This window comes from Lontra canadensis, unplaced genomic scaffold, assembly GCF_010015895.1.
Source record: "Lontra canadensis isolate GAN:19392208 unplaced genomic scaffold, GSC_riverotter_1.0 scaffold144, whole genome shotgun sequence".
NCBI classification, from domain to species: Eukaryota; Metazoa; Chordata; class Mammalia; order Carnivora; family Mustelidae; genus Lontra; species Lontra canadensis.
This window is the reverse complement of record NW_022631138.1, coordinates 2,651,184-2,675,190: the sequence shown is the minus strand read 5'-3', so window position 1 is coordinate 2,675,190 and position 24,007 is coordinate 2,651,184. Positions and strand designations below refer to the sequence as shown.

The 24,007-nt window shown below is 42.2% G+C and overlaps 1 protein-coding gene and 1 long non-coding RNA gene across 2 annotated transcripts in view; one reads left to right on the top strand and one right to left on the bottom strand.

Annotated features, from left to right (window-relative positions):
• The window catches only part of CKAP2L (cytoskeleton associated protein 2 like), a 31,286-nt gene extending 13,802 nt beyond the window's left edge, over window positions 1–17,484 (top strand). The window contains exons 5-9 of the mRNA XM_032843872.1: window positions 1,918–2,125; window positions 6,467–6,622; window positions 13,197–13,260; window positions 15,289–15,472; window positions 16,679–17,484. Coding sequence (XP_032699763.1) covers window positions 1,918–2,125; window positions 6,467–6,622; window positions 13,197–13,260; window positions 15,289–15,472; window positions 16,679–16,904 — 838 coding nt within the window. The 3' untranslated portion in view covers window positions 16,905–17,484. The remainder of the gene's footprint in view (window positions 1–1,917; window positions 2,126–6,466; window positions 6,623–13,196; window positions 13,261–15,288; window positions 15,473–16,678) is intronic.
• LOC116858912 lies at window positions 16,752–22,874 on the bottom strand. Its single transcript, XR_004381041.1, has 3 exons — window positions 22,682–22,874; window positions 21,273–21,377; window positions 16,752–16,814 (listed from the first exon to the last, which is right to left on the bottom strand). It is a non-coding gene; the product is annotated as an uncharacterized LOC116858912 (long non-coding RNA).
• Between the last annotated feature and the right edge of the window lie 1,133 nt (window positions 22,875–24,007).

Genomic DNA, 24,007 nt, shown 5'->3' with positions numbered 1-24,007 from the left:
ATGTGGAAAGTACTAGAATAATAAAATCACAGCACTGAGGTCCTGGGAATAAGTTGGCTTAGAAAAAGGTAAGTTTTCCCTTCATTTATGATTGGAAGGGAGTCTGAGAGAGGAAGAATGCCAGGAACATAGAGAAAACACATGCCAGACATCTCAGCTTCTGTCATTAAGCAGGTGGTTACCATGAAGGTGAAGGAGTTGGGGCACTTGGGGCTGAAATAAGCACTATGGATTGTGCTCTGGAGTCAAGGAGAGAAACGGGGGTTAATTAGTTATTGATATTCTGGAAGGAGCAAAACCATAAGGTCAGAAAACAGATCGGTGATCACCAGCAGCTGAGGATGAGGAGAAGGGTTGACTACCAAGAAGCATGAAGGAATTTTTGAAGGGATTATATTGTAGTTGGGGTGACATGACTTTGTGCATTTGTCAAACCTCACAGAACCATACACTTCCAAAAAAAGGTGAATTTTGCTGTATGTTACTGAACTCTTGTGGGTTCTAGACACTGAGCTAGGCACTGGGACATCCAAGGTGTCTGCCTTCACAGAACTTGCATCCTAGTGGAGAAGACAGAAAATCAACACATTGATGAAATTAAATAATACACATAATTATCTCTTCTAAGAGGTGTCATTTGAGCAGAGGACTGAATGAAGATGATAATTCAAGACCCTGAGACAGGAATGAGGGTGGGTCAAGTAACTGAAGGAATATCAAAGCTCCTGGTGGGGATAGAGTAAGAGGGAAAGGGGTATGAGCAGTGACATGGTCTGCTCTACACTTTAAAAACTACTCTGGCTACTGGGCACATGATGAATTTGTTGAGGGTGAGAGTGGAAGCAAGGACATGAGTTAGGAAGGAAGTTGCTACAGCATTTCAGGAGGAAGGCGACAGTGATAGACTCGGGTCATGGTAGTAGAGATAGAAGCCTACTGGCTGTACAATGTTGTGTCAGATGTGAGGGAAAGAAAGAACTATGTAAAGACAACCCCTCGTTCTAGGTCCCAGAAACTGGGTAGATTGGGGTACTATTTGCTAACATAGGCTATTTGGGAACAGGTTTGGAGATGAACATCAAGATCTTTATTTTAGACAGCATTAAATTTGAAGTGACTGTCAAACATCAAATTAAAAAACACCAACTAGGCGTGGGTTTTATAAAGTTTGGGGCTCTAGAGGAAAATCTGTCTTGAAATGTACATCCGTGAGTTATAAACATGTAGTAATTTAAAGAAGCTGAAAAGCCTACATTCACATGCTTGAGTCTATGGGTCTTGGTACCTCTTCCAACAGTTATCTGTTGACTGCTTAGAAGCAGGAGCGGGTAGAGGAGAGTGAGGATTAACATTTGGCCAACATCAGAGACTAGCTACTTATGATTCCTGAAGTTATTGATCTTGTTTAGGAAGAAAAAGGTGGTCATGTATGGCCAGGAGAGGGCTAATGAACCAGGAAAAGTGGGTGACTCTGGCCAAGACCCTATTAAGGGCAGAATGCAGGTTTGGTGGGTCTGGTTGAGTGGCAGATAGAGAGTTTATGGTAAGAGAAATGGAGTGCTGAGTTTGTGATCTCAGAGGTGGAAGGATGTTTTAGGAAAGCAAGTGCCAGAAGTAATATACAGGTGAAATAAAAATTTTTAGAGAAAAATAATGAAGAATAATCATGAAGTCAAGGAATTTGAAGAGTGAGATCCTAGTAATCCCTCTGCAATCTGCCTTCCAAAGGATAGGGGCAACCACTGTGGTGATTACCCATTTGTACATTGTTTTTAACTCCATTCTCCTGACTTTGTGTGTAGTTGAAGGTATTTAGTGGTACTCAATCTATGCATATCTTATACTTTGAAAGTGTGACTACATACAAAAAGAAACCTAAAGCATTTTCCCATCCCCTGACTCTTAATTTTATAACAGGAAACAACTGGAAGAATGGCAGAAATCTAAGGGGAAAATCTATAAGCGGCCTCCTATGGAACTTAAAACAAAAAGAAAAATAATAGAGGAAATGAATATTTCATTCTGGAAGAGTATGGAAGAAGAAGAAGAAGAAAAGAAAGCACAACTTGAACTGTCCAACAAAATTAACAGCACTCTAACACAATGTCTGCAACTCATTGAGGAGGTGAGTAAGGAGGATAAGTTCCCAAAGCTTTGGCCTAGAACTTTACAGTTTTGGGTTTTTTTTTTAAGTTTTCTTTTTTTTTTTTTTTAAGATTTTATTTATTTATTTGAGAGAGAGATCACAAGTAGGCAGGGAAGCAGGCTCCCCACTGAGCAGAAGGCCCGATGCGGGCCTCAATCCCAGGACCCCGAGACCACGACCTGAGCCAAATGCTGAGGCCTAACCCACTGAGCCACCCAGGCGCCCTGAACTTTACAGTTTTTAAATATTTTTCTTAAATATAGTGTAAGAGAGATAACCTTGGTCTTGGCAGAAATTCATCTGCTTTTTTAAATATAGAATAGCAATAATAATGATGGCATGCACTTAAATAAAGGCTCTTATATGCCAGGCACTGTTCTAACACTTTACTTACATAATCTCGTACAATTATCAATAACAACTATTACCATGCCCACTTTACAAATGAAACTGAGGCACAAAGAAGTTGGAAAACTAACCCAAGCAGTCTGCCTCTCAAGGGATCCAGAAGGAATTTTGCCTTCTGTAGGCATCAAGGTCAAGGAGTGATATGAAGCTGAAGTCAAAGGCAAGGTCATGTATAAAATTTGGTTATCCTGATGACTTTGGGTAGCTATACTTGGCAGCTAAATTGTATCTTGGATTCTGCAGATAAAGATAAAGGAGTTAGTAAGCAAAGGGTATGATCCCTAAAAGATGCCTTGAAGGAAAAATATATTAATAAAAAACAATTGGGTAGACATCTATACTAAGGTCCTTGCCTGAAGCAAACCAAATTCTGTCCTTTGGCTGATGGCATTGGACAGCAACAGAAAAAGAAAACCTTCAATGTAGGTCTATTCCAGGCAATTTTTTCACAAAATTCAGTTAAACATTAATTATTTCCCCTTGATAGAACTAAAGTTCAGTTCTTTTTTTGTTGTTGCTCTTTCTTTTATTTTCATTGTATTAAAGAAAATGCATGAATACACTCTTTAACAATTTTTGTTTTAGATTTAATTTTTTATTTGACACAGAGAGAAAAGCAGAAGGAGCTACAGAAGGAGAAGGAGAAGCAGACTCCCCACTGGCCAGGGAACCCAATGTGGGACCCAATCCCAGAAACCTAGGATCATGACCTGAGCTGAAGGCAGACGCTTAATGGACTGAGCCACCAGGCACCCCCATGAATACATTCTTATTATTAAAAACATTTCAGGGACAATTGGATGGCTCAGTTGGTTAACCATCAGGACTCTCAATTTCAGCTCAGGTCATGATCTCAGGGTCATGAGACTGAGCCCCATGCCTGGCTTTGCACTATGCCTGCGCATAGAGCCTGCTTAAAATTCTCTGGCTCCCTGTGCCCCCCCCTCTAAAAATAGTAACAATAATAATAATATAAATAAAATTAAAAACATTTCAAAAGAAAATGACTAGACCTCCCCACCAAGCACATCTGTGCATGCATGCACACACACCAATTATGCATCCCAGGCTTCTCCCTAGACCTGACTGACCACTATTGCCAATTATCCATCCAGACAGCTTTTATGCATGTACATACCACGTAGGCACATAGAAAAATGAAGTATATAGTTTTGTGAGTTGCAATTATTTTATTTCAGATTTTTATATATGCTCTTTTGTTGTCTTTACTTGTGTTTCCCTAATATTAGCATTATGCTGGCCTTGATAGTTAAGTTGGGCATTTTCCTCTTCCCTTGTACTCTGAAAATAGTTTATACAACATGAGAATTATTTTTTTCTCTGAAGCTTTGATAAGAACTTGCTCATAAAGTCATCTAGACTATGGAGCATAGTTTTGGGTATATCTTTTCAATTTTTTCTGTGACCATTGGTCTATTGGGGTTTTGTATTTCCTGAGCTAATTTTAGTGATTCTGTGCCTTTTATTTAAAGATTTCTCTATCAATCTTTTTAAATGGCCATCTCTGGGGTTTTATTGATTTTTTTTCTCTTGCATCAATGTCTGAATCTGTTTTTATGTTTATTGTTTTTAATTAGCCTTTTTAGTTGAAAGCTTAAATCATTTATGTCAATCTTATTTTCTTAAAAATAAATTTTAACACTATAAATTTGCCTCTGAATTTAGCTTTGGTCATATCCTTTATGTTTGATTAGGTAAGGTTCTGTATTAGTCAGCCAACTCAGAAAAAACAGAAACTGCACCAGGTATTCTAATAGTATGAATGTAATGTAAAGGGTGTTTCACAATGTCTTATGTAAGTTCCCTAGAAGCAAATCCTAAGAGGAGAATTTGTGTGAAAGTCATTTATTAGGAAGAGGGTTCCAGGGAAAACAGAGAGGATTGGGGATGTGGGCCCAGAAGGGAAGGGGAACAAGAAGGATGTGGTATCAAACAAAATCCATGGAATATAACTGTGGCACAATCCCACAGGGGAGCTCTGGAGACTGGGTCAGAGCTCTCAGAATCATCCTGATCAGGGCAAGGAACCTATAGTATTAATACCTCCATGGTCATTGATTAATGGCTGCCCCTGGGGAGATAAAAATTCCAAAGCACCATGACTCTCTGGTACATACAAAGAGGAGCAGATGCTGACTGTTGGACATGAAAGAGCCTTGTAAGCCTCAGTGCACAAAAATGGTACAGGGACCATCAGAGGAAATGTGGGTACTACACACAGGGCTGACAGCAAAAGGGAACCTGAGGTAACAGAGATGCTAACTTCAGAAAGCAGCTATCACCCACTGGGCTAAGGGGAATGAAGAGAGGTTGAGGGTATTAGAATCTAGAAGCTAGGAGAAATAAACTCCAACTCTAAGGAGGCCATACTACCTAGAAGATGCTGGTACCAAAAACTGGTGGAGGGGCCCAGCAGGGCTGGGACTCAGATCTTGAGGAAAGGATGCTACCCACTGGATGCTTTGCCTCTGAGAGAGCACAGTGAGGCAGGATCTGTAAGCACCAGGAAAAAAGGTAGAGGCTAGAATCTACTGTTGCTGCCAGAGTGAAGGCCCTTTGCTGGGGTGGCGAAAGAGGAAATCCCTCTCTTCTCCATGCCCACAGTCTCCCTCTATTTCCCCATACTGGCAGAACTCTGTGCTGTGAAAACAGTGGGTGATTTACAGAATTCCAGCCCCAGTGCCCCAAAACAGAGGATAAAAGGTGGGTTTGGAGCTACGAGGCCATAGGTTAATAATTGACAAGCATGCTCATTATTGTTCATCTCTAAATAGTTTGAGATATCCATTTTGAGTTCTTTAACCTGAAAGTTATCTTAGAAGAATATCTTTTAACTTCCAGATAGAGTTCTGTTTTGTTTTGTTTTTCCTGACGATTTTTTTTCCAGTTTCTAATTATACTACATTGTAAATGTAGCTTGTTATGTGTTCTGCTTGATAGAATTTGTTGAAATGCATGTCTGATCAGTCATGGTGAATGTTCCATCTCTTAGTTGAGTGTTGGAATTCCTGATTAATAGATATTCCCTCCAGAACTCTCAACTTCTCTTTCATACCCTTCATTTCTCTGTTCTGTCACACTGAATTCTGGGAGAATCTCACAGCCAAATTTTCAGCTCATTGATTTTTTCTTCTATTCTGTTGAGATTTATGCCTCTTTCACGCAGTGTTGGTTTTCTCAGACATTGAGGATTCTTGACTGCGAGCTTACCTTTGGGGCTTCCCCCTCTCAGGAGGAGTAGGAGGCACTGCTTAGCTGAGTGTGCCAGTATCTGGGTTTCTGGTCATGGTAACTCCCCATATTCCTCCTGGTCCATGTCACTCTCTGCTCTGGATACAAGCCATAAGGGGACCAAATTAGTGAGCATATTTTAAAGTTACTTTTTGTGAGAATTAGTCCTTTTTATATATGCTGCATGGATCTTCAACACACACAAATATACACACCCCATGACCCTTGCTTACCTGTGCCATCCTTCATACTTCTGCTAGAAACATGGAAATTCTATTCACTATTCAGTGTTCACATTATTATGAATATGTAAGAAATATATGAATGTTGATTCCTGTAGGGCTTGGTTTGGTTTGGTTTGGGGTTTGGTTTTGCATAAAAATGTAAACATATTCCTTACCTTCAGCTGTGAAAAACATTTTACAATTTGGTGTCGTGTAACTCTTAAAGTTGAATGACCAGTGTCAAAACTTATTGAAATACACTGTTTAAATGGATGCATTTTATTATATGTAAACTGTACCTCAGTAAATTTGAATTTTTTTAGAAATTAAGCAAAAGTGATCAGACTGATTTCTGCATAACTGCTCTGATGAACATTAGATGTGAGAATAACAGCAAAATGGTAATAATTACCTCTGGGTATTTTTTTTTTTACAGGGTGTACCTTCTAATGCAGTATTTACCATATTGTCCAGTATTCCTGAGGTCGAAAAATTTGCTAAATTCTGGATCTGTAAAGCGAAGTTGTTGGCAAGTAAAGGTCCCTTTGATGTTATTGGGCTGTATGAAGAGGCCATTAGAAATGGGGCAACAGTGAGTATCTCTCTTGGGTTGGTAACTTCCGGAAAATTCTCTCATGTTAGTTGTCTGTTGTTTGCAGTATGGCAGTCATACAATGTAATTGTAAACTTCTAATTTACTTCATCAAGTATACATAGATTATGAAGCACAAGTCCTTTATGTACATTTAATTAAAAATTTATTTGCTAGAGGGGCACCTGGGTGGCTCTGTCAGTTAAGCGTCCAACTCGTGATTCCAATTCAAGTCATGATCTCATGGATCATGTGACTGGGCTCCCTATTCACCACTCAGCAGAGAGTCTGCTTGAGATTCTCTCTCTCCCTCTGCCTCTCCCTACTGCTCACATGCTCTCTCTTACTCTCTCTTTCTCTCTCTCTCTCTCTCAAATGAATAAATAAATTTTTTTTTAAAGATTTTATTTATTTATTTGAAAGAGAGGCAGTGAGAGAGAGCATGAGCGAGGAGAAGGTCAGAGGGAGAAGCAGACTCCCCGTGGAGCCAGGAGCCCGATGCGGGACTCGATCCCGGGACTCCGAGATCATGACCTGAGCTGAAAGCAGTCGTCCAACCAACTGAGCCACCCAGGCGTCCCAATAAATAAATATTTTTAAGGAAGATGTGGTCCATATACACTATGGAGTATTATGCCTCCATCAGAAAGGATGAATACCCAACTTTTGTATCAACATGGACGGGACTGGAAGAGATTATGCTGAGTGAAATAAGTCAAGCAGAGAGAGTCAATTATCATATGGTTTCACTTATTTGTGGAGCATAACAAATAACAAGGAGGACATAGGGAGATGGAGAGGAGAAGGGAGATGAGGGAAATTGGAAGGGGAGGTGAACCATGAGAGACTATGGACTCTGAAAAACAATCTGAGGGTTTTGAAGGGGCGGGGGGTGGGAGGTTGGGGGAGCCAGGTGGTGGGTATTATAGAGGGCACGTATGGCATGGAGCACTGGGTGTGGTGCATAAACAATGAATTCTGTTATGCTGAAAAGAAATTAATAAAAAAAACTATTTTATACAGTAGAAATAGTGTTTCATGTAAACTAATAGAATCACTGTTCTTATTAAATGAATGTGTCTCACTTTACACTCATCGTAGAAATACGCACTTGTAGAAAGTAATAGCATGGAAAGTTACATCAATATGCAGTACTTACAAAATTATACCTCATCATAAAAAAACTGAAGATACATTAAGCCTAACATATCGGTATTCACACAGCAATAATTCAGAGCCAGTACATGAAAAAAAATTTAATTCTAAAACTTAGTGAAACCACTGTCTCCATATGACTTTTTTTTTTTTTTTTAAAGATTTTATTTGACACAGAGAGAGATCACAAGTAGGCAGAGAGGCAGGCAGAGAGAGAGGGGGAAGGAGGCTCCCTGCTTCCAGGACCCTGAGATCATGACCTGAGCCGAAGGCAGAGGCTCAACCCACTGAGCCACCCAGGCGCCCCCATATGACTTTTTTTAACAAAGACTGCATCCAAGTTTCATAACTCTTTTCACCTAAATGTCACTTCCCATGTCATTTTCTATTCTACCATACCTCTTCCTATTGTTCAAAATCAGAGTTGTAGATGCACATAGTTTAAACTGTCCAGTAAGTTTCCTTCCATAAGGCCTCCCATTTCCCACTTCCCAGAGCAAACTGATTATTTTCATATTTACCTGGATAGTTTCAGATAGTGTGCTTATATTGCTATTTCTTGATTTTTCAGTTTTAGACATGATTTGTAGATTTCCAACTATGCAGGATAAGGATTTAACCCTCTTTCTGACACACGCCCTGCAAATTTTGCCATCCTCCATATTTCCATTAGAGTCATATGGAAATCCTGGTCACTGTTGTTATGAATAATCCTGTGTTCATATTGTTATGAATATGTAAGAAATACATGAATACATTAAGCCATGTAATACATACTAAGGTTATTTTACCTTTCAAGCATGATCTTCTAATTTTCCTGAAGTTAATTATTGTCTTGTTTTCCCTTTGCTTAGTTTTCTGAGTATTTATTAGTATATAATTGATTCCAAACTTTTCTCTATCTAAATTTCTCAATATTTCTTTTTTTTCTTTTTCATTCAAGTTAGTTAACGTATAGTGTAGTATTGGTTTCAGCAGTAGAATTTAGTGATTCATCACTTACACGTAACACAAAGTGCTCACCACAAGTGCCCTCTTTAATGCCCATCACCCATTTAACCCATCCCTCCACCCACCACCCCTCCAGCAGCCCTCAGTTTATTCTCTATAGTTAAGAGTCACTTATGGTTTGTCTCCCTCTCTGTTTTTATCTTATTTTATTTTTCCTTCTCATCCCCTATGTTCATCTGTTTAGTTTCTTAAATCCTACATATGAATAAAATCATTGATATTTGTCTTTCTCTGACTTATTTCACTTAGCATAATACACTCTAGTTCCATCCACACTGTTTCAAATGGCAAGACTTCATTCTTTTTGATGGTTGAGTAATAGTCCATTGTGTATATATATACCACATTTTCTTTATCCATTCATAAGTTGATGGACGTTCGGGTTCTTTCCATAATTTGGCTATTGCAGATAGGGCTACTATAAACATTGAGGTCCATGTGCCCCTTCGAATCCAGATTTTTGTATCCTTTGGATAAATACCCAGTAGTATAATTGCTGGGTCTTAGGGTAGTTCTATTTTTAACTTTTTGAGGACTCTCCATACTATTTCCCAGAGTAAATGCAAATGCTTTACCACTTGCATTCCCACCAATAATGCAAAAGTGTTCCCCTTTCTCTACATCTTCACCAACAACTATTGTTTCCTCAGTTGTTAATTTTAGCTATTTTTACAGGTGGGCAGTGATATCTCCTTGTGGTTTTGGTTTGTATTTCCCTGATGCCAAGTAATGCTGAGTATTTTTTCATGTGCCTCTTAGCCATTTATATGTCTTCTTTGGAGAAATGTCTGTCCGTTCATATCTTCTGCCCATTTCTTAATTGGATGATTTATTTTGGGGGTATTGATTTTGATGAGTTCTTTTTTTTTTTTTTAAGATTTTATTTATTTATGTGACAGAGATCACAAGCAGGCAGAGAGGCAGGCAGAGAGAGAGAGGGGAGGAAGCAGGCTCCTAGCGGAGCAAAGAGCCCGATTTGGGGCTGGATCCCAGAACCCTGGGATCATGACCTGAGCCGAAGACAAAGACTTTAACCCACTGAGCCACCCAGGCGCCCCATGATGAGTTCTTTATAGATTCTGGAGACTAACCCTTTATCAGATATGTCATTTGCAAATATCTTCTCCCGTTCCATTGGTTGCCTTTTAGTTTTGTTGATTGTTTCCTTTGTTGTGCAGGAGCTTTTTAGCTTGATGAGGTCCAAAATTTCTCAATACTTTTAAAACATCAGATAGCGTATCGATTTCTTTTTCCTAAAGACCCTTCTCCCAGAACTTTCTGACAAGTTCCAGTCTCTACTGGTTGCTCTTTCCCACTATCTTTGCCTATTATTCTGGGACCTTTCACCATTACCCTCACATTCCCATTTCTATCAGCATTGCCTGTTTTTCTTCTCCAGTGCTTTTCTTCTCTCTCTGTTTTTTGTGTTGTTGTTGGGGGTGGTTTTATTTTTTTTTAATTTCGTTATTTTTATTTGAAAGAGAGAGCAGGTGTGTGTGCATGGCGGGAGGGGCAGAGGGAGAGAATCTTCAACAGACCTCCCACTGAGCACGGAGCCTCACTCAGGGCTTACTCCCATGACCTACGAGATCATGACCAACCTGAGCTGAAACCCCAAGTCCGACACTTAACCCACTGAGCCACCCAGGCGCCTCTCCAATGGTTTTCTTCTCACTCTGTTTTGTGTTATTGCTATTGGTGGTGGTGGTTTTCTTTTTTCTTTTCTTTTCTTTTCTTTTCTTTTCTTTTCTTTTTTCTTTTCTTTTCTTTTCTTTTCTATTGTTCATTAAAAGCTTTACTGAGATGCCAGTAAAAACTGGGCTGTATACAAAGAGGTGGATTGAAAAAGCTCTGGACACACAGATGAGGTTTTACCACAGGGTGATCTGGCTGATCCAACTGGTTGAAGAACCTTCAATATCTAGATCTTTCCTCTAAAATTGCCCATATTCTCTAAAGAAGGATCTGGAAACCACATTACCAGTGTTGTGGGGGAGAAGAGAGCTGGGAATCTCAACCTTCAGCATGGAAACTTTCCTTTATCCCTTTTTTTCGGTGGGCATCCCCACCTTCAATAGTGCTTGATATTCCCCAGAGACTTGGAAAATACATCTTCAGTTTTCTGTTAGGATAAAGACTTGGAGGGGCACCTGGGTGGCTCAGTCCGTTAAGCTTCTGACTTTGGCTTGGGTCACGATCTCAGGACCCTGGGATTTTGCCTGGCGTTGAGCTTCCCACTCAGCAGAAGTCTGCTTCTCCCTCTCCCTCTGCCTCTAGCTCTTTCACAGCCTTGTGCTCTCTCTGTCTCTCTCTCAATTAATAACATGTTTAAAAAAAAAAAGACTTAGAGTTCTGACTGCTGAACAGATGCTTAAGAATCCTCCTGATTTTGACCCCACCATTCGTTCTTGAGCCTTTCAGAAAGGCCCTGGGGTTGAATCATGTTGTTTCTCAGCCACATTGCCAGCTTAGGATTCAGCTCCTTCCTGTCAGTTAAGTTGGTTATCTCTTCCTTCTACATTCTAGCTTCCAAATCTTGTTGCTATTTCCTCTATTCTTTGTAGTTATTGCCCCCTTTAATCCCATTATCATTTCACTAGAGTTTCCGTAGGGATTAGAAATAAATGTATATTCAATCCATCGTCTTTAACTAGAAGCCTGTAAAAATGTAAAATATGTTTGATAAATGTTTTATGTAATTCAGACTTTTCGCAATGTATTCTGTGCATTTATTCCCATTCCCTTAAGCTTGAAGTACATTAGACTTTGTGAAAATGTATGAACAGCTTTGCTTTTATGTTCTGTTTTCAGTTTACATCTATCATTTATTTGATAGAGAATCCCAGATCAGAAAGACCAAGCTCCTTCAGGAGTCTGCTTCTCCCTCTGCCTGCTGCTCTCCCTGCTTGTGCCCTCTCTCTCTCTCTCTGAAAAATAAATAAATTAGTGAAATATTTTTAAAAAAGAGAGAGAGAGACACCTGGGTGGCTCAGTCGGTTAAATGTCTGCCTTCAGCTCAGGTCATGATGCCAGGGCCCTGGGATCAAGTCCCACATCAGGCTCCCTGCTTAGCCAGGAGTCTGCTTCTCCATCTGCTGGCTGCTCTCCCTGCTTGTGCTCTCTCTCTGTGACAAATAAATGAATGAAATCTTTAAAAAAGAGAGAGAGAGAGAAAGGCCAAGCTCCAAATATAATATTCCTATGAAATATTACAGTTCACTTACGGTGTTCTACTTCATGGAATGGTTTAGATACTTTGAAAAAGGAAGTCTATCTCAGATAATTTTACCAGAAAAGTACTTTTTTTTAAAGATTTTTTTATTTTTTTGACAGAGAGAGAGCAATCACAAATAGGCAGAGAGGCAGGCAGAGAAAGAGAGAGGGGAAACAGGCTCCCCGCTGAGCAGAGAGCCCAATGCGGGGCTCGATCCCAGGACCCTGAGATCATGACCTGAGCCGAAGGCTTAACCCACTGAGCCACCCAGATACCCCTGAAAAGTACTTTTTAATATTTACCAGGAAAGTACTTTTAATAATAATGGCTTTTTTCTAATGTTTTTTTTTATGTTATGTTTAATATTGTATTTTATATGTTATGTCCAATGTTATGTTTTTATGTTACTAAACAAAAGAAGAAAGAAAGGAAAGACTAGGGGAAATTATCCAAAATGCTAGCTAAAGGCTCTATTCGGGGGAGTGCCTGGGGGTCTCAGTCGTTAAGCATCTGCCTTCAGCTCAGGTCATGATCCCAGGGTCCTGGGATTGAGCCCCGCATCGGGCTCCCTGCTCAGCGGGAAGCCTGCTTCTCCCTCTCCCTCTCCCCCTGATTCTGTTCTTCTCTCTCTGTGTCTCTCTGTGTCAAATAAATAAATAAAATCTTTTTAAAAAATAAATAAAGGCTGTATCTGGATGATTGGATTATGGGTGATTTCTCTTTTTAAGTTTCACTATTGTTCAGTTTTTCTATAATGAGGTATATGACTTTTATTAAAAAAAAAAACAAAAATCCAGTAAAGACAACACTAAAAACGTATGCTGCATTTTTATATAACAAACTTTACATCTTTGGGCCAGAATCTTTATGTGAGGATACATCTTCAGTGGGATCATGTAAGTCAATAAGAAAATTAACTGATTTAAAGAAATGTCACTACAGACAGCTTTCCATAAGCACATTTCTTCATTAAAGCATGCCAGCATTTAACCAACATTTTCTTTGTTCCTTCATTTTTTACATAAAGCTATAAATCTGAAACTTTTTAGATGTTATTTGTAGTCAGATAAGAGATTTTTTAAAAGAAAACATTTTTCTTAAAAAAAAGAAGTTCATTTGATGTTAAGCAAAGTTCCTTAGATCATTTCCTCCATGAATGTTTTTAATACTGTTTATGTACTTTCTTTCCTCCAGCCAATACAAGAGTTACGGGAAGTTGTTCTTAATATTTTGCAAGACCCGAACAGAACCACAGAAGGTACTGCTATTTTTGTATTTAAATTTCACTCCCTTTAGGGGCACCTGGGTGACTCAGCGGGTTAAGCCTCTGCCTCCAGCTTGGGTCATGATCTCAGGGTCCTGGGATCGAGTCCGGCATCGGGCTCCCTGCTGGGCAGGGAGCCTGCTTCCTCCTCTCTCTCTGCCTGCCTCTCTGCCTACTTGTGATCTCTCTCTGTCAAATAAATAAATAAGATCTTTTTTTTTTTAAATGTTTTAAATTTCACTCCCTCTACTCAAGTAAAAGCCATCGAGGAACACATAAGGGAAAAAAGAAAAGAATTATAAGTCCCCTGAAATCCCTCTCACTTCTTGGTTTCCATAGCCTAGCTTTTTCAGCCATCATCATCAGCTGAATTATTTCTATTATTACAAGTAAATATACTGCTCAACACCAAACATAGGTTGTTTTCACAAGAGCAGCCTATGGTAGGGTATCTTGATTCCCTAGAGTGCTAGGTGGGAGAAGACAAGTGGCTCTTTCTCAAACGAGACTGAGGCAGAAGGGAGAGATGCCTCTGTGTCATAACAATCCACCTGTACTCACACAACCAAATTCACATTATAGCCTTTAAAAATAGAGGCACCTGGGTGGCTCAGTCCGTTAAGCGTCTGCATTTGGCTCAGGTATGATCCCAGGGTCCTGGGATCAAGCCCTGCTTCAGGCTCCCTGTCGGGGAGACTGCTTCCCCCCTGCTTCTGTTCTCTTTCTCTCTCTGTCTCTCTCTCTGTCCCTCTCTCTCTCTTTCTCAAATAAATAAATAAAATCTAGGGGCACCTGGGTGGCTCAGTCAGTTAAGCGGCTGCCTTCAGCTCAGGTCATGATCCCAGGGTCCTGGGATAGAGCCCCACATCGGACTCCCAGCTCAGCAGAGAGCCTGCTTCTCCCTCTCCCTCTGCTTGCTGCTTTGTCTCCTTGTGTTCTCTCTGTCAAATAAATAAATAAAATCTTAAAAAATAAATAAATAAAATCTTTTTTTAAAAAATCAGCTGGTGCAGGAACATTTTCATTTAGCTAACCATTGCTATCATTGGTTAGAACCTTTAGAAAACTCTTCTCTGAAAATTACTGGGCCAAATACAGGGAGTGGCCCACTCTAATTGCTTATATTTGTCATATGAATGGAAAGAAAAAACAAGCTCCACTGAGAAAAGAAAACAGATTATTTTTCTCTGACAAATGTTCCTCCTTTAAGACAGATTGAACTTTGGGGAACTTTAAGACAGATTGAGCTTTGGGGAACAACCAAGTCATGTGGAATGATAGCTAACTAACCTATTACTTTGGGGAATAAGGTCACAGAGGAGATATGCCCAATGGTGCTCTTATACTGGGAATGATGGCACTATTCAGATATTTGTTTATAATTCATGGCATTGTTTTTCAAAGGGGTAAGAAAAAAGACAGGAATCCGTACCTTTCCCACTTCTTGGCCCCCCAACCTCTTTTAGGGTCTTAGCCTCCAGCCACAATAGCTGCCTATCTCAATCCAATTTTCTTCCCTTCCTTTTGGTTGTTGTGACTGAGCTATCATGTATATTGTGTTCAAACAAGACTTTTTTTTCACTTATTGCCCAAGGTAATAATCATGTAGTCATCTCTGGGTAGGAAGGGATTGGAAGGTCAACTGAGTTAACCTTAGTGAGTCAAAGAAATTGACCCAAGGTATGGTATAAGGTTAAAAAAAAAACAATGATTAGTCCCTAAGGGAACCTCTAATAAGAGGTGGGAATGTGTTCAGAATGTGGAAAAACTATCAAGGATCCATCTAAAGGTACAAGGAGTGCCAAAGGGTGTCTGGAGGGCTGGTTAGAAGGATGGCCTTGTACAGCAGAGCATTGTTAGAGGGCTGGGTGGGAAAAACTACACGTCTCACTTCAAATCTGTTACTCTTTTTTAAACTGGGAAATCACTGTGTCTGTTGACTTTTTATTTTATTGCATTTAGTTTCAGTATTAAAACCTGTCGCTAAATCTTACTTTTTCCTTCTTGACCTTGTATACACAGGCGTTACCTCTGACTCTCCAGTTGCTAAGACGAATGTAACAGCAACAGAAGAACTGGCCGACAAGACGGAATCTGAAAAGTCTTATCTGAACGAGGGAGAACAGGTTACAGCAACACCCCAAATAACCAAGGCAGTACAGGATGATCACCCTGGTATCAAATTACAGATCGCCCCGATCCCTAGGTAAGCAAACTCTAAGTAGGCTTTGTGTCCGCAGGTCTAACTCAAGCCCTGTTCTCAGTTTCACTTCTACAGACGCAGAGTACCAGCAGTTTAGGGAGACCCCTGTGTCATGTGAGGACAGGTGGTCTAATGTCAAACCCATCTTTGACATTAAGGAAAGGAGCTGAGGGTGAGCGGAGGGTTGGAACCACTGACAGGAAGACCTGTGCCCTTTCTGTGCACACACACCATCACCCTCACAGCACTCTGAGGAGACCTGACCCGCCGTGAGGAAGGTGGTGCTGGAGTGTGGAGACAGGTTGGAATGGGTTTCGCCTCCCTCCTGGACTGGGTGCTGCACTTACAGATCCCACCCGCCTTTCCTCCCAGGCCCCGGGGCAGGGACACAGAATGCCAAGCAGAGGCAAACTCTGCAGCTGTAGGAGGGAAGGGACGGCAAATAGCCCTATAAGAACAGGCTGTGCCGTCGAATACGTGCTAGGTAGAAGCTGCCCCTTTTATTGAAAGTGTTTGATGTTTGAATAAGTAAAAGTTTAAGGCAGAATTCATAGGAACTGTGTCCAGGTATCGGTGCCATTTCCTAAAACGTTAACATCAGTCTCTATCCATGATCTTAAAAAAGGCTTCCGAACAAAAGCAGCACGACCACACAGTTCTGTATTTTAGGTCTCTGGAAAGCACAGCTGGGCCTCTTCCAGCCCTAAACCCCCCTCTCAGTCCTGCCATTACAGCCGACTCACAGAAGGACGAAGGCAAGCAGAGGGTCTGAAAACCACCTCTTGCTGACTCTGGAATTTATTATGAGAGTTCTTAGCCGACCAGCCTGCTAGTTTTCTTAGGCTAATGTCATTAGAGGGTTTATGAGATGTAGAACAGATTCACTACGTGAAAGTTCTCTGCAAACTATCCTCAGGGCTACTTTTATTGGAACACATTAAAGTTTACAAGGAAGATGCCCAGTTGGCCCAGTTTCAGTTTGTGGTTTGGTCCACCGTCTTAAAAGAGGTTTTTTGAATCATTTTCTGTCAAAGCCAGAAAGAATCTTAGAATTCATTTGTCCCACCCCATTTGGTGTTAGGCCCCATTTCCTTAAAACCTATCGACTCTTTGAAGGTTCATGGAATAAACAAACACCCACTGCCAATATCAAAGGCAAACCACACTTAACACTTCGGGAGAGTCTGAACGGCTCCTTCTGTCTCGCAGGATAAGCGGCTTGCCGGAAGTACAAGACGTGAAGCTCATCACCCCCGTGCGGCGCTCGGCCAGGATTGAGCGCGCGGTGTCCCGCTACCCAGAAATGCTGCAGGAGCATGATGTGGTGGTGGCGTCTCTCAAGGAGCTGTTAGAAGTGGAAGAAACAGAGTGTTTCATATTTCGTAAAAATGAGGCCTTGCCTGTAACATTAGGGTTTAAAATCCTCGAGTCCTAATTTCTTAATGCCTTTTTGTTGTTGTTGTTAAAGGTGCTTTCAGAGCCTCGTCCAGGTGACCTGGACAAAACTTTATAAAGGACAGGCAGACTGCGGGCTCTCAGGAGTTAGAAGCCCCGGGGCTTACTCTCAAATTTAATATCCCCACGGGACTGCCTTTGGTTTATTTAAGACTACAGTTTGCCACAGTTTTATAGTATGTAAATTTTAAACTATAGACTATTCATTTACCCCACAAGTATGGTAAACATTTTCACCTTATTGACCTAATTTACTCTCAGCATAGTTGTTTTTTACATGAGGAGGCTGGTGCCCTAGGATGATAGACTTCCTTCCTGCAGCCAACTTCCCAGAGGGGGCGAGTCCTCCCTACCCTGGTGAGGGGAGCTTAGAAGCTAGCTTTCCGGACCAGATGCCATGCGACAGACTGAGCAAATTCCCTCATTTCACGGAGCCGATGCTAGCTATGCTTTTGCTCAGATGTCCCAGATGATTCTCGTATGTGACTCTGACTTCCATCACAGTGTCCCTACAGATGAGGGGCAATTCCCGTCCTGTCTGTCCCAGGGCTTCTCCAGTGAAACACTTTTATATCCAAATCTAATTGTGCATTTGTTATTCAGAAATGCTTCAAAGAAAAACAAAAGGGAGCAGGGGAGAGGGGTGGGGAGGGCCACTTGCTTCTTCAATTCTTTGCCATGGGGACACTTGGCCTGAGAAGACAGTACAAGCCCCAGAGACTATCATAGGTTGCCTTTCCTCCCTCCTGGGCAACTCTTCTTGGAAGGGTAAAATTAGAATCATTATGTAAATATAATGTATAGAAAAACCTAGCCAACATATTGTGAATTTTTAAATTTTAGCTTTCTTAATATTTAAGTATTATCTAAAACAAAAAAAAAATAAATTTTGTTCATTCCTGCTTATTCATGTATTTTATTTATTATTTAAAAAAAAAAAAACAACAACAACAGTGATGATGGCTTGGCCTAGCGAATTAGGATTTTGTCCAGGGAAATACTGTTAGGCAATCTCAAGAGACCTCACAGTGAACATTCATTACCGTGAAGAACTCACCTTGATCGGGGTCTGACCATCATCCCCACCCAGGAACTAGATTTTATCACAACGAGGGAAGCACCATCTCTCTGAGTCAGGTTTATAATGACAAGGTTCATAAAACTGAGCTATAAAGCCATAAAGTTAAAATACTAATTTTCAATAAGAATAAATGGTCACCATGACCAAAATGCAGGAATCCACACAGCCAGCCCTTTCCTTCCCTTTGGACAGACTCCCTTCACCTGTGAAGCCAAATAATGCCCAGGGAGTTGCCGAGAGATCACAAAATCTGAAAGCCTGTGTCAGGTTTCTGTCAGTTACTAGGGGAAAAGTCCTACACACACAAACAATAGTGTAAGACACTGTTATTTAGTGCTTCCTCTGGGTGGGTTCTGTACCCCTTATCTCACTCCATCTTCACAGTAGCCTTATGACATAGGTATGGAGAAGCTAGTTAGACAGTCAGTGATAGGGCTGAAATTTCAGGCTCAAGGTTGTCTGGCGCCAAGTCCAGAGCTTTCAGTCCCCACCTCTACTCCAAGTAAGGAAATGAGTGAGAAGGTGATAAGGTAGGAGAACTTCTTGAACCGTTCCCATTTACCAAACAGAAATTGCTATGAGAGCCAGAGTACTGTGGTTTATTCTACAAATGAGGTGACCTGATCACATTTTTTTACCAGGCCACTAACTCAGGGATGATGCTTCCATTCCCTTTCTTTCTGACTGCCCAGGGCTGGATGTCAGAATGAGGGTATCCATTCAGCTGCTGTAACTAGTCCCAAAGGAAAACTTGTCTCTCTTACATCAGCAGTTCAAGTGAAACTGTCCATTGTTTGGTGCCAGGCCCAGGCCACGACTGTACAAGGGGTACAGCCTCATTCATGTGGCCAAGGATGGCTCCCAACCAAGGTCACATTCCAGCCAGAGGCATCGGGGAAGAGAGGAGGTAGAAGACATGCCCCTCTCCTTTTAAGGCTACGACTTGGAAGTTGGACACATTATTTCTATTCAGGATTGCGGGATTAAACCTTTGGGCACATGCACTTATCTCCAAAGAACGCTGGGAAACATACTCTGCCCAACTAAAAATTCTTCCAGAGGTGGGACTATCAGTATCTACTATAGTCTTTGGAATAATGAAGTACATTTCCAACTAAAGTATAGATAAATGGGTACAGAGTAACATTAAGTTTAAAAGGGGTGGGGGGCGCCTGGGTGGCTGAGTAGGTTAAGCCTCTGCCTTCGGCTCAGGTCATGATCTCAGGGTCCTGGGATTGAGCCCCACATTGGGCTCTCTGCTCAGTGGGGAGCCTGCTTTCCCCTCTCTCTCTGCCTCTCTGCCTACTTGTGATCTCTCTCTCTCTCTGTGTCAACTAAATAAATACAATCTTTTTTTTAAAATTAAAAAAATAAATAAAAATAATTTTTTTAAAAACCTGCATTAAATGAATAGCCCCCAAAGAAGTATCTTTCACCTTACGCTGCCCCAGCTGACTTCCTACAAGCTTAGCAGCGTTCTAATCCAAAGCCTTCTAGTCTTTCCCCACTTCCTCTTGTCTTATAATACATCTTTTGCCCCACCCTTTCCCCTGCGATATAATAATAAAGCAGGTGACTGACATAGTGCACTCAGTAAAACATACAGGACACCGTAGATGCCCAAAATACAACAATGAGCCATGTGACCTGGCCCCATGAAGCCAAGAGTTTTAAGGGGGGGACACAAATGTGTGAAAATGGAATAATCACCAGAAAGAGAGGTCCCTGGGATGGGACCAACAGAAGGATCTGATCCAGTCAGGAAGGTGGAAAAGCCCCTCCAGGAGCAGGTTTAACAGGAGAAGAGGTAGGAGACACTTCACGTAGAAGAAAAAAAGCATGCAAAAGGCCCTTTGGCCGCCGCTTCCCCCTTCCCCTCCCTCCCTCTTCCTCAGACCCAAAGAGCCCTTCTGGTTGATTTCTGTAGTATTAGTTACTAGTTACTGCACCATATTTCAGCCATCTTTCCAGAAAAGCATGGGCCCTAGGGGCCGAGCAATTTTCCTGATAAAATTCTACCCTCTAGTCCTTGAACAAGAATGTAGTGTTTGAAGATACAAGGTCAGGGAAAGCTGGTCTCTGCCTGGAGAAGCCGCTTTACAGACTCAGGCCCAGAAGTCAACCCAGGAAGCAGAGCAAAATGCTTTAGCAGTACCAGACCTGGAAGCTTCTGAAACTCTCTCAGGACATGGCCCATCGTCCCTTAATTATCCTCAGATATTTTAAATGTTTCCCTTGATTATCCACATAAAGCAAATCTAGTGAACCATGTCACAGCCCTGTTCCTTCGAGCGTCTGTCATTTCGGTTACGTGGGTGTATTTATTCTAAGCCTCTAGATGATGCCAAGTGATGCTACCAGCAGATGAAACAGGAACTACAGAAGTGAACTCAAGTCAATGACAGCAGAACAGAGAAAGGCCCAGGCTTGGTGTCACAGAGCAGCTCCTGCCAAAATAAAGCACCAAGCCTTTAAGTCATGAGTATGACTTTGTACATGTTTTAATGCATGCACACAGCAAGCTCAAAGATGTTCGGGCTGTCTCTTTCACTGTTTTTCGTAATTACCTGGAGAGAAAGAGCAGTCAATGACGTCCTCTACGGCCAATAGAGTATTACTATTATTACTAGTAACAGAATCAAAGTGCACAAAAATACTCTTTTTTTTTTTAAAGATTTGATTTATTTGACAGAGATCACAAGTAGGCAGAGAGGCAGGCAGAGAGAGAGGGGGAAGCAGACTCCCCGCTGAGCAGAGAGCCCAATGTGGGGCTCAATCCCAGGACCCTGAGATCATGACCTAAGCCAAGGGCAGAGGCTTTAACCCACTGAGCCACCCAGGTGCCCCCAAAATACTCTTTTAACTTAAAAAATGTGTAGGGTACCTGGGTGGCTCAGTTGGTTGGGCAACTGCCTTCAGCTCAGGTCATGATCCTGGAGTACCAGGATTGAGTACCGCATCAGGCTCCCAGCTTCTGCTCTCTCATGCTCTCTCTCACTGTCTCTGTCTCAAATAAATAAATAAAACATTTAAAAAGAATGTGTAGAAATAAAACTGGATGTGACCGATCATGCAGCTCAGGAGAACTGGGTAAAATAATTCCACCTGTTATGCCCATTTTCAAATGGTTCGAAGTCCACAGAGGGTGTCTTCTAGGATGATGACAGTACTCCCTCCTCCCTAAAAGAGGTGTTCTTAGACTCCAAATCTGTTACATTTAGATTTCCGTATGATTGCTTTTTCTCTCTTCCATACTTTTCTATTTACCTGAAAAAAAATATCTCAGGTAGAAGACAACCATGGATTGACCAGGATTCAGTCAACCTCAATGTGGTCTTCCTGGTCCTCTTCCCTCTCTTTGCCCTCAGCCTTCTAAGAAACAAAGAAAGCTGGTTATGGAATCCATCCTCTGGAGCTTACACAATGGCTCCCAACCCTGGGGTAGAGAATGTGCCAGAATGCCCCGGCTTGGTCTGGGATGGAGATGAGGGGTACAGAAATCAAACCACAGGGACACCTGGGTGGCTCAGTTGGTTGGGCAGCTGCCTTCGGCTCAGGTCATGATCCCAACATCCTGGGATCAAGTCCCACATTGGGCTCCTTGCTCGGCGGGGAGCCCGCTTCTCCCTCTGCCTCCATCTGCCAGTGCTCACTCACTCTCTCTCTCTCTCTCTCTCTCTGACAAATAAATAAATTAAAAAAAAAAAAAAGAAAAGAAATCAAACCACACACATTCCCCAGAGGCCTCGCAGGTCCTGATGGGGATGTGTCCAGCCCTCTGGGGGTTTGAGATGGAAACATAGTTGCAGACCACTGATAAAGGACTGTTAATGTTCTTGAATTATGAGCTTCTCTTAGGCAGGTGTAAAGTAGCTTATGATTCCGTTTCTAAATTTCTGGGCATGCAGGAGGCACTCAGTAAACAGTAGCTGAAAACACGCACACTGAGCCTGGCACCTTCCAGCCAAAGGAAACCTACGAGGTGGATGTTTTAAAAATCATGGCTCGGGAGGCAGAACCAGACTAGGAGCCAAGGCTGCCACTCACGAAAGCTGGAATGTCCACTCGCAGGGGGACCAGGCAGCACGACGTGACAAAGGAGCTGAAGCAGGGCCCCTGCTCATTGTGTTTACAAAAGCTGTCTGGAGAGGAATCCTAGCTTGGAAGAGCACGGGTTCTGCAGCCTTTTCCAGAGTGGGAATGGATTTGTCAGATGAATCGGCCAAAAGCGGGCTGGAGAGGTGGAAGGCACCAGCTCACCTCTAAAGAACAAAACCTGTGAATCTGGGCTCAGAGCCGGTGCTTCCTGGCCCTGAGGGACCCAATGCCCCATTTTGAAAACAAACATTTTAATTTCTTCTTTTCTCCCCTGAATCAAAATTCATAGATAATGTGGTTAGTGTCTCCATAATTTTAAAAATCAATGTAATACTATAACATAGGAGAAATCCAGAGCAAAGCGATTTATGATAAAATAGTAAAATTCCAACATAAATACTCAGGAATTTTTAACTACACTTGAAGACAAGATGCCTCCTCGGTTGAGTACCATTCCATTGGGGACCCCTACTCTACCCAGGGTAGCCCCCAGGTGGCTGAGCTCCCCCGGCACAGCCAGCTGGCTCCTCCCAGCTCCACTGTGGATAGAAGCAACCTGCCTTCTCCCAGCAACTCACCCTCTGGCGGTAGAAGCAGGGGCAGGAGAAGGGACCCAGGTTAGCTCATTCTGGCTCCACAACTGACTCATGGGGCATCTGCAGAGACACGTGCCAGTGGTGATGGAGCAGCTCCTTCCATGGCAAGATTTTCTGGAAGCCCTCAGTTATGCATAGACAATGACAACCCACCACTTCACTCACAGCTCACAGCTGCTGGCTTCCTGCTCAATGATGCTGCAGAAGAGGAAGCCTGGGGCGGGATGCGGGGTGGGGGGAGTCAGCCGGAGAAGGAAGTCTCTAGTAAATGGACAGCACTTAATCCTAGGCCAGCATGGATGAGCAAAGGCCAGGTTTCTTTACATGTTTCACTTTGGTGCTCAGGTTGCTTTTTCTTCACCTTCCTGGTCACTACATTAGCAATGACATCTAACTATATTTCAGACCCCCAGCCCTGCTCATCTAAAAACCTGGCGATGAGATGAGGCTGCATCCTGAGAGCTTACTCCCCCCTTGCCAGTGTGTGGCAGTGGGGTAGAGGGGACAGAGCATGTCCCCAGTTCTTCAAGACACTGGTTTCAAATTCTGACCCTGCAGTCTACTAGCAGCATGACAGCAAAGTACTCAGGTTCTCTGCACTTCCATTTCACATGGCATAATGAGGACTTAAAGACCTACTCTGGGGGTGCCTGAATGGAGTCGTTAAGCATCTGCCTTCGGCTCAGGTCATGATCCCAGGGTCCTGGGATTGAGTCCCACATCGGTCTCCCTGCTCCGTGGGAAGCCTGCTTCTCCCTCTCCCACTCGCCCTGCTTGTGCTCCCTCTTTCGCTGTGTCTCTGTCAAATAAATAAATAAAATCTAAAAAAAAAAAAAAAAAAAAAGACCTTCTCCGGTGGGTTACACTGAGCATTAAGCAAAATTACTACTTTAAAAAAATAAAAAGGCACCTAGCCAATGCAGGAAACCCAGGAGACACTCGGAAAAATGGTTTACCCCTCTCAAGCACCTGGAAGGCAGCTGAGAATGGCAAGGAAAGCAGGGGGCAAGGAACCCCAGAAAATCCTTTCAAGTCTAGATCCTCGACATGAGACTCTGTGTCACAAGATGAAAATATTGACACTTTTTTGGGAGAATTGACACACATGCTCAGGGACACGCTGCCTGGGTTTGTCTCACGGCTCCCCGATAATCCCAATGATGTCATCCCCACCTCCACCTCCCTGCCCTTGACCCAGGAGCATGCGCAGGTGTTCCACAGGAAAGCCAGCTGAGACGTTTACTGTACCATCTGCTGCTTCGTCCATTTCTCCTGAAGTCACCCTGTGTTAATGAAGGGAGAGGGACT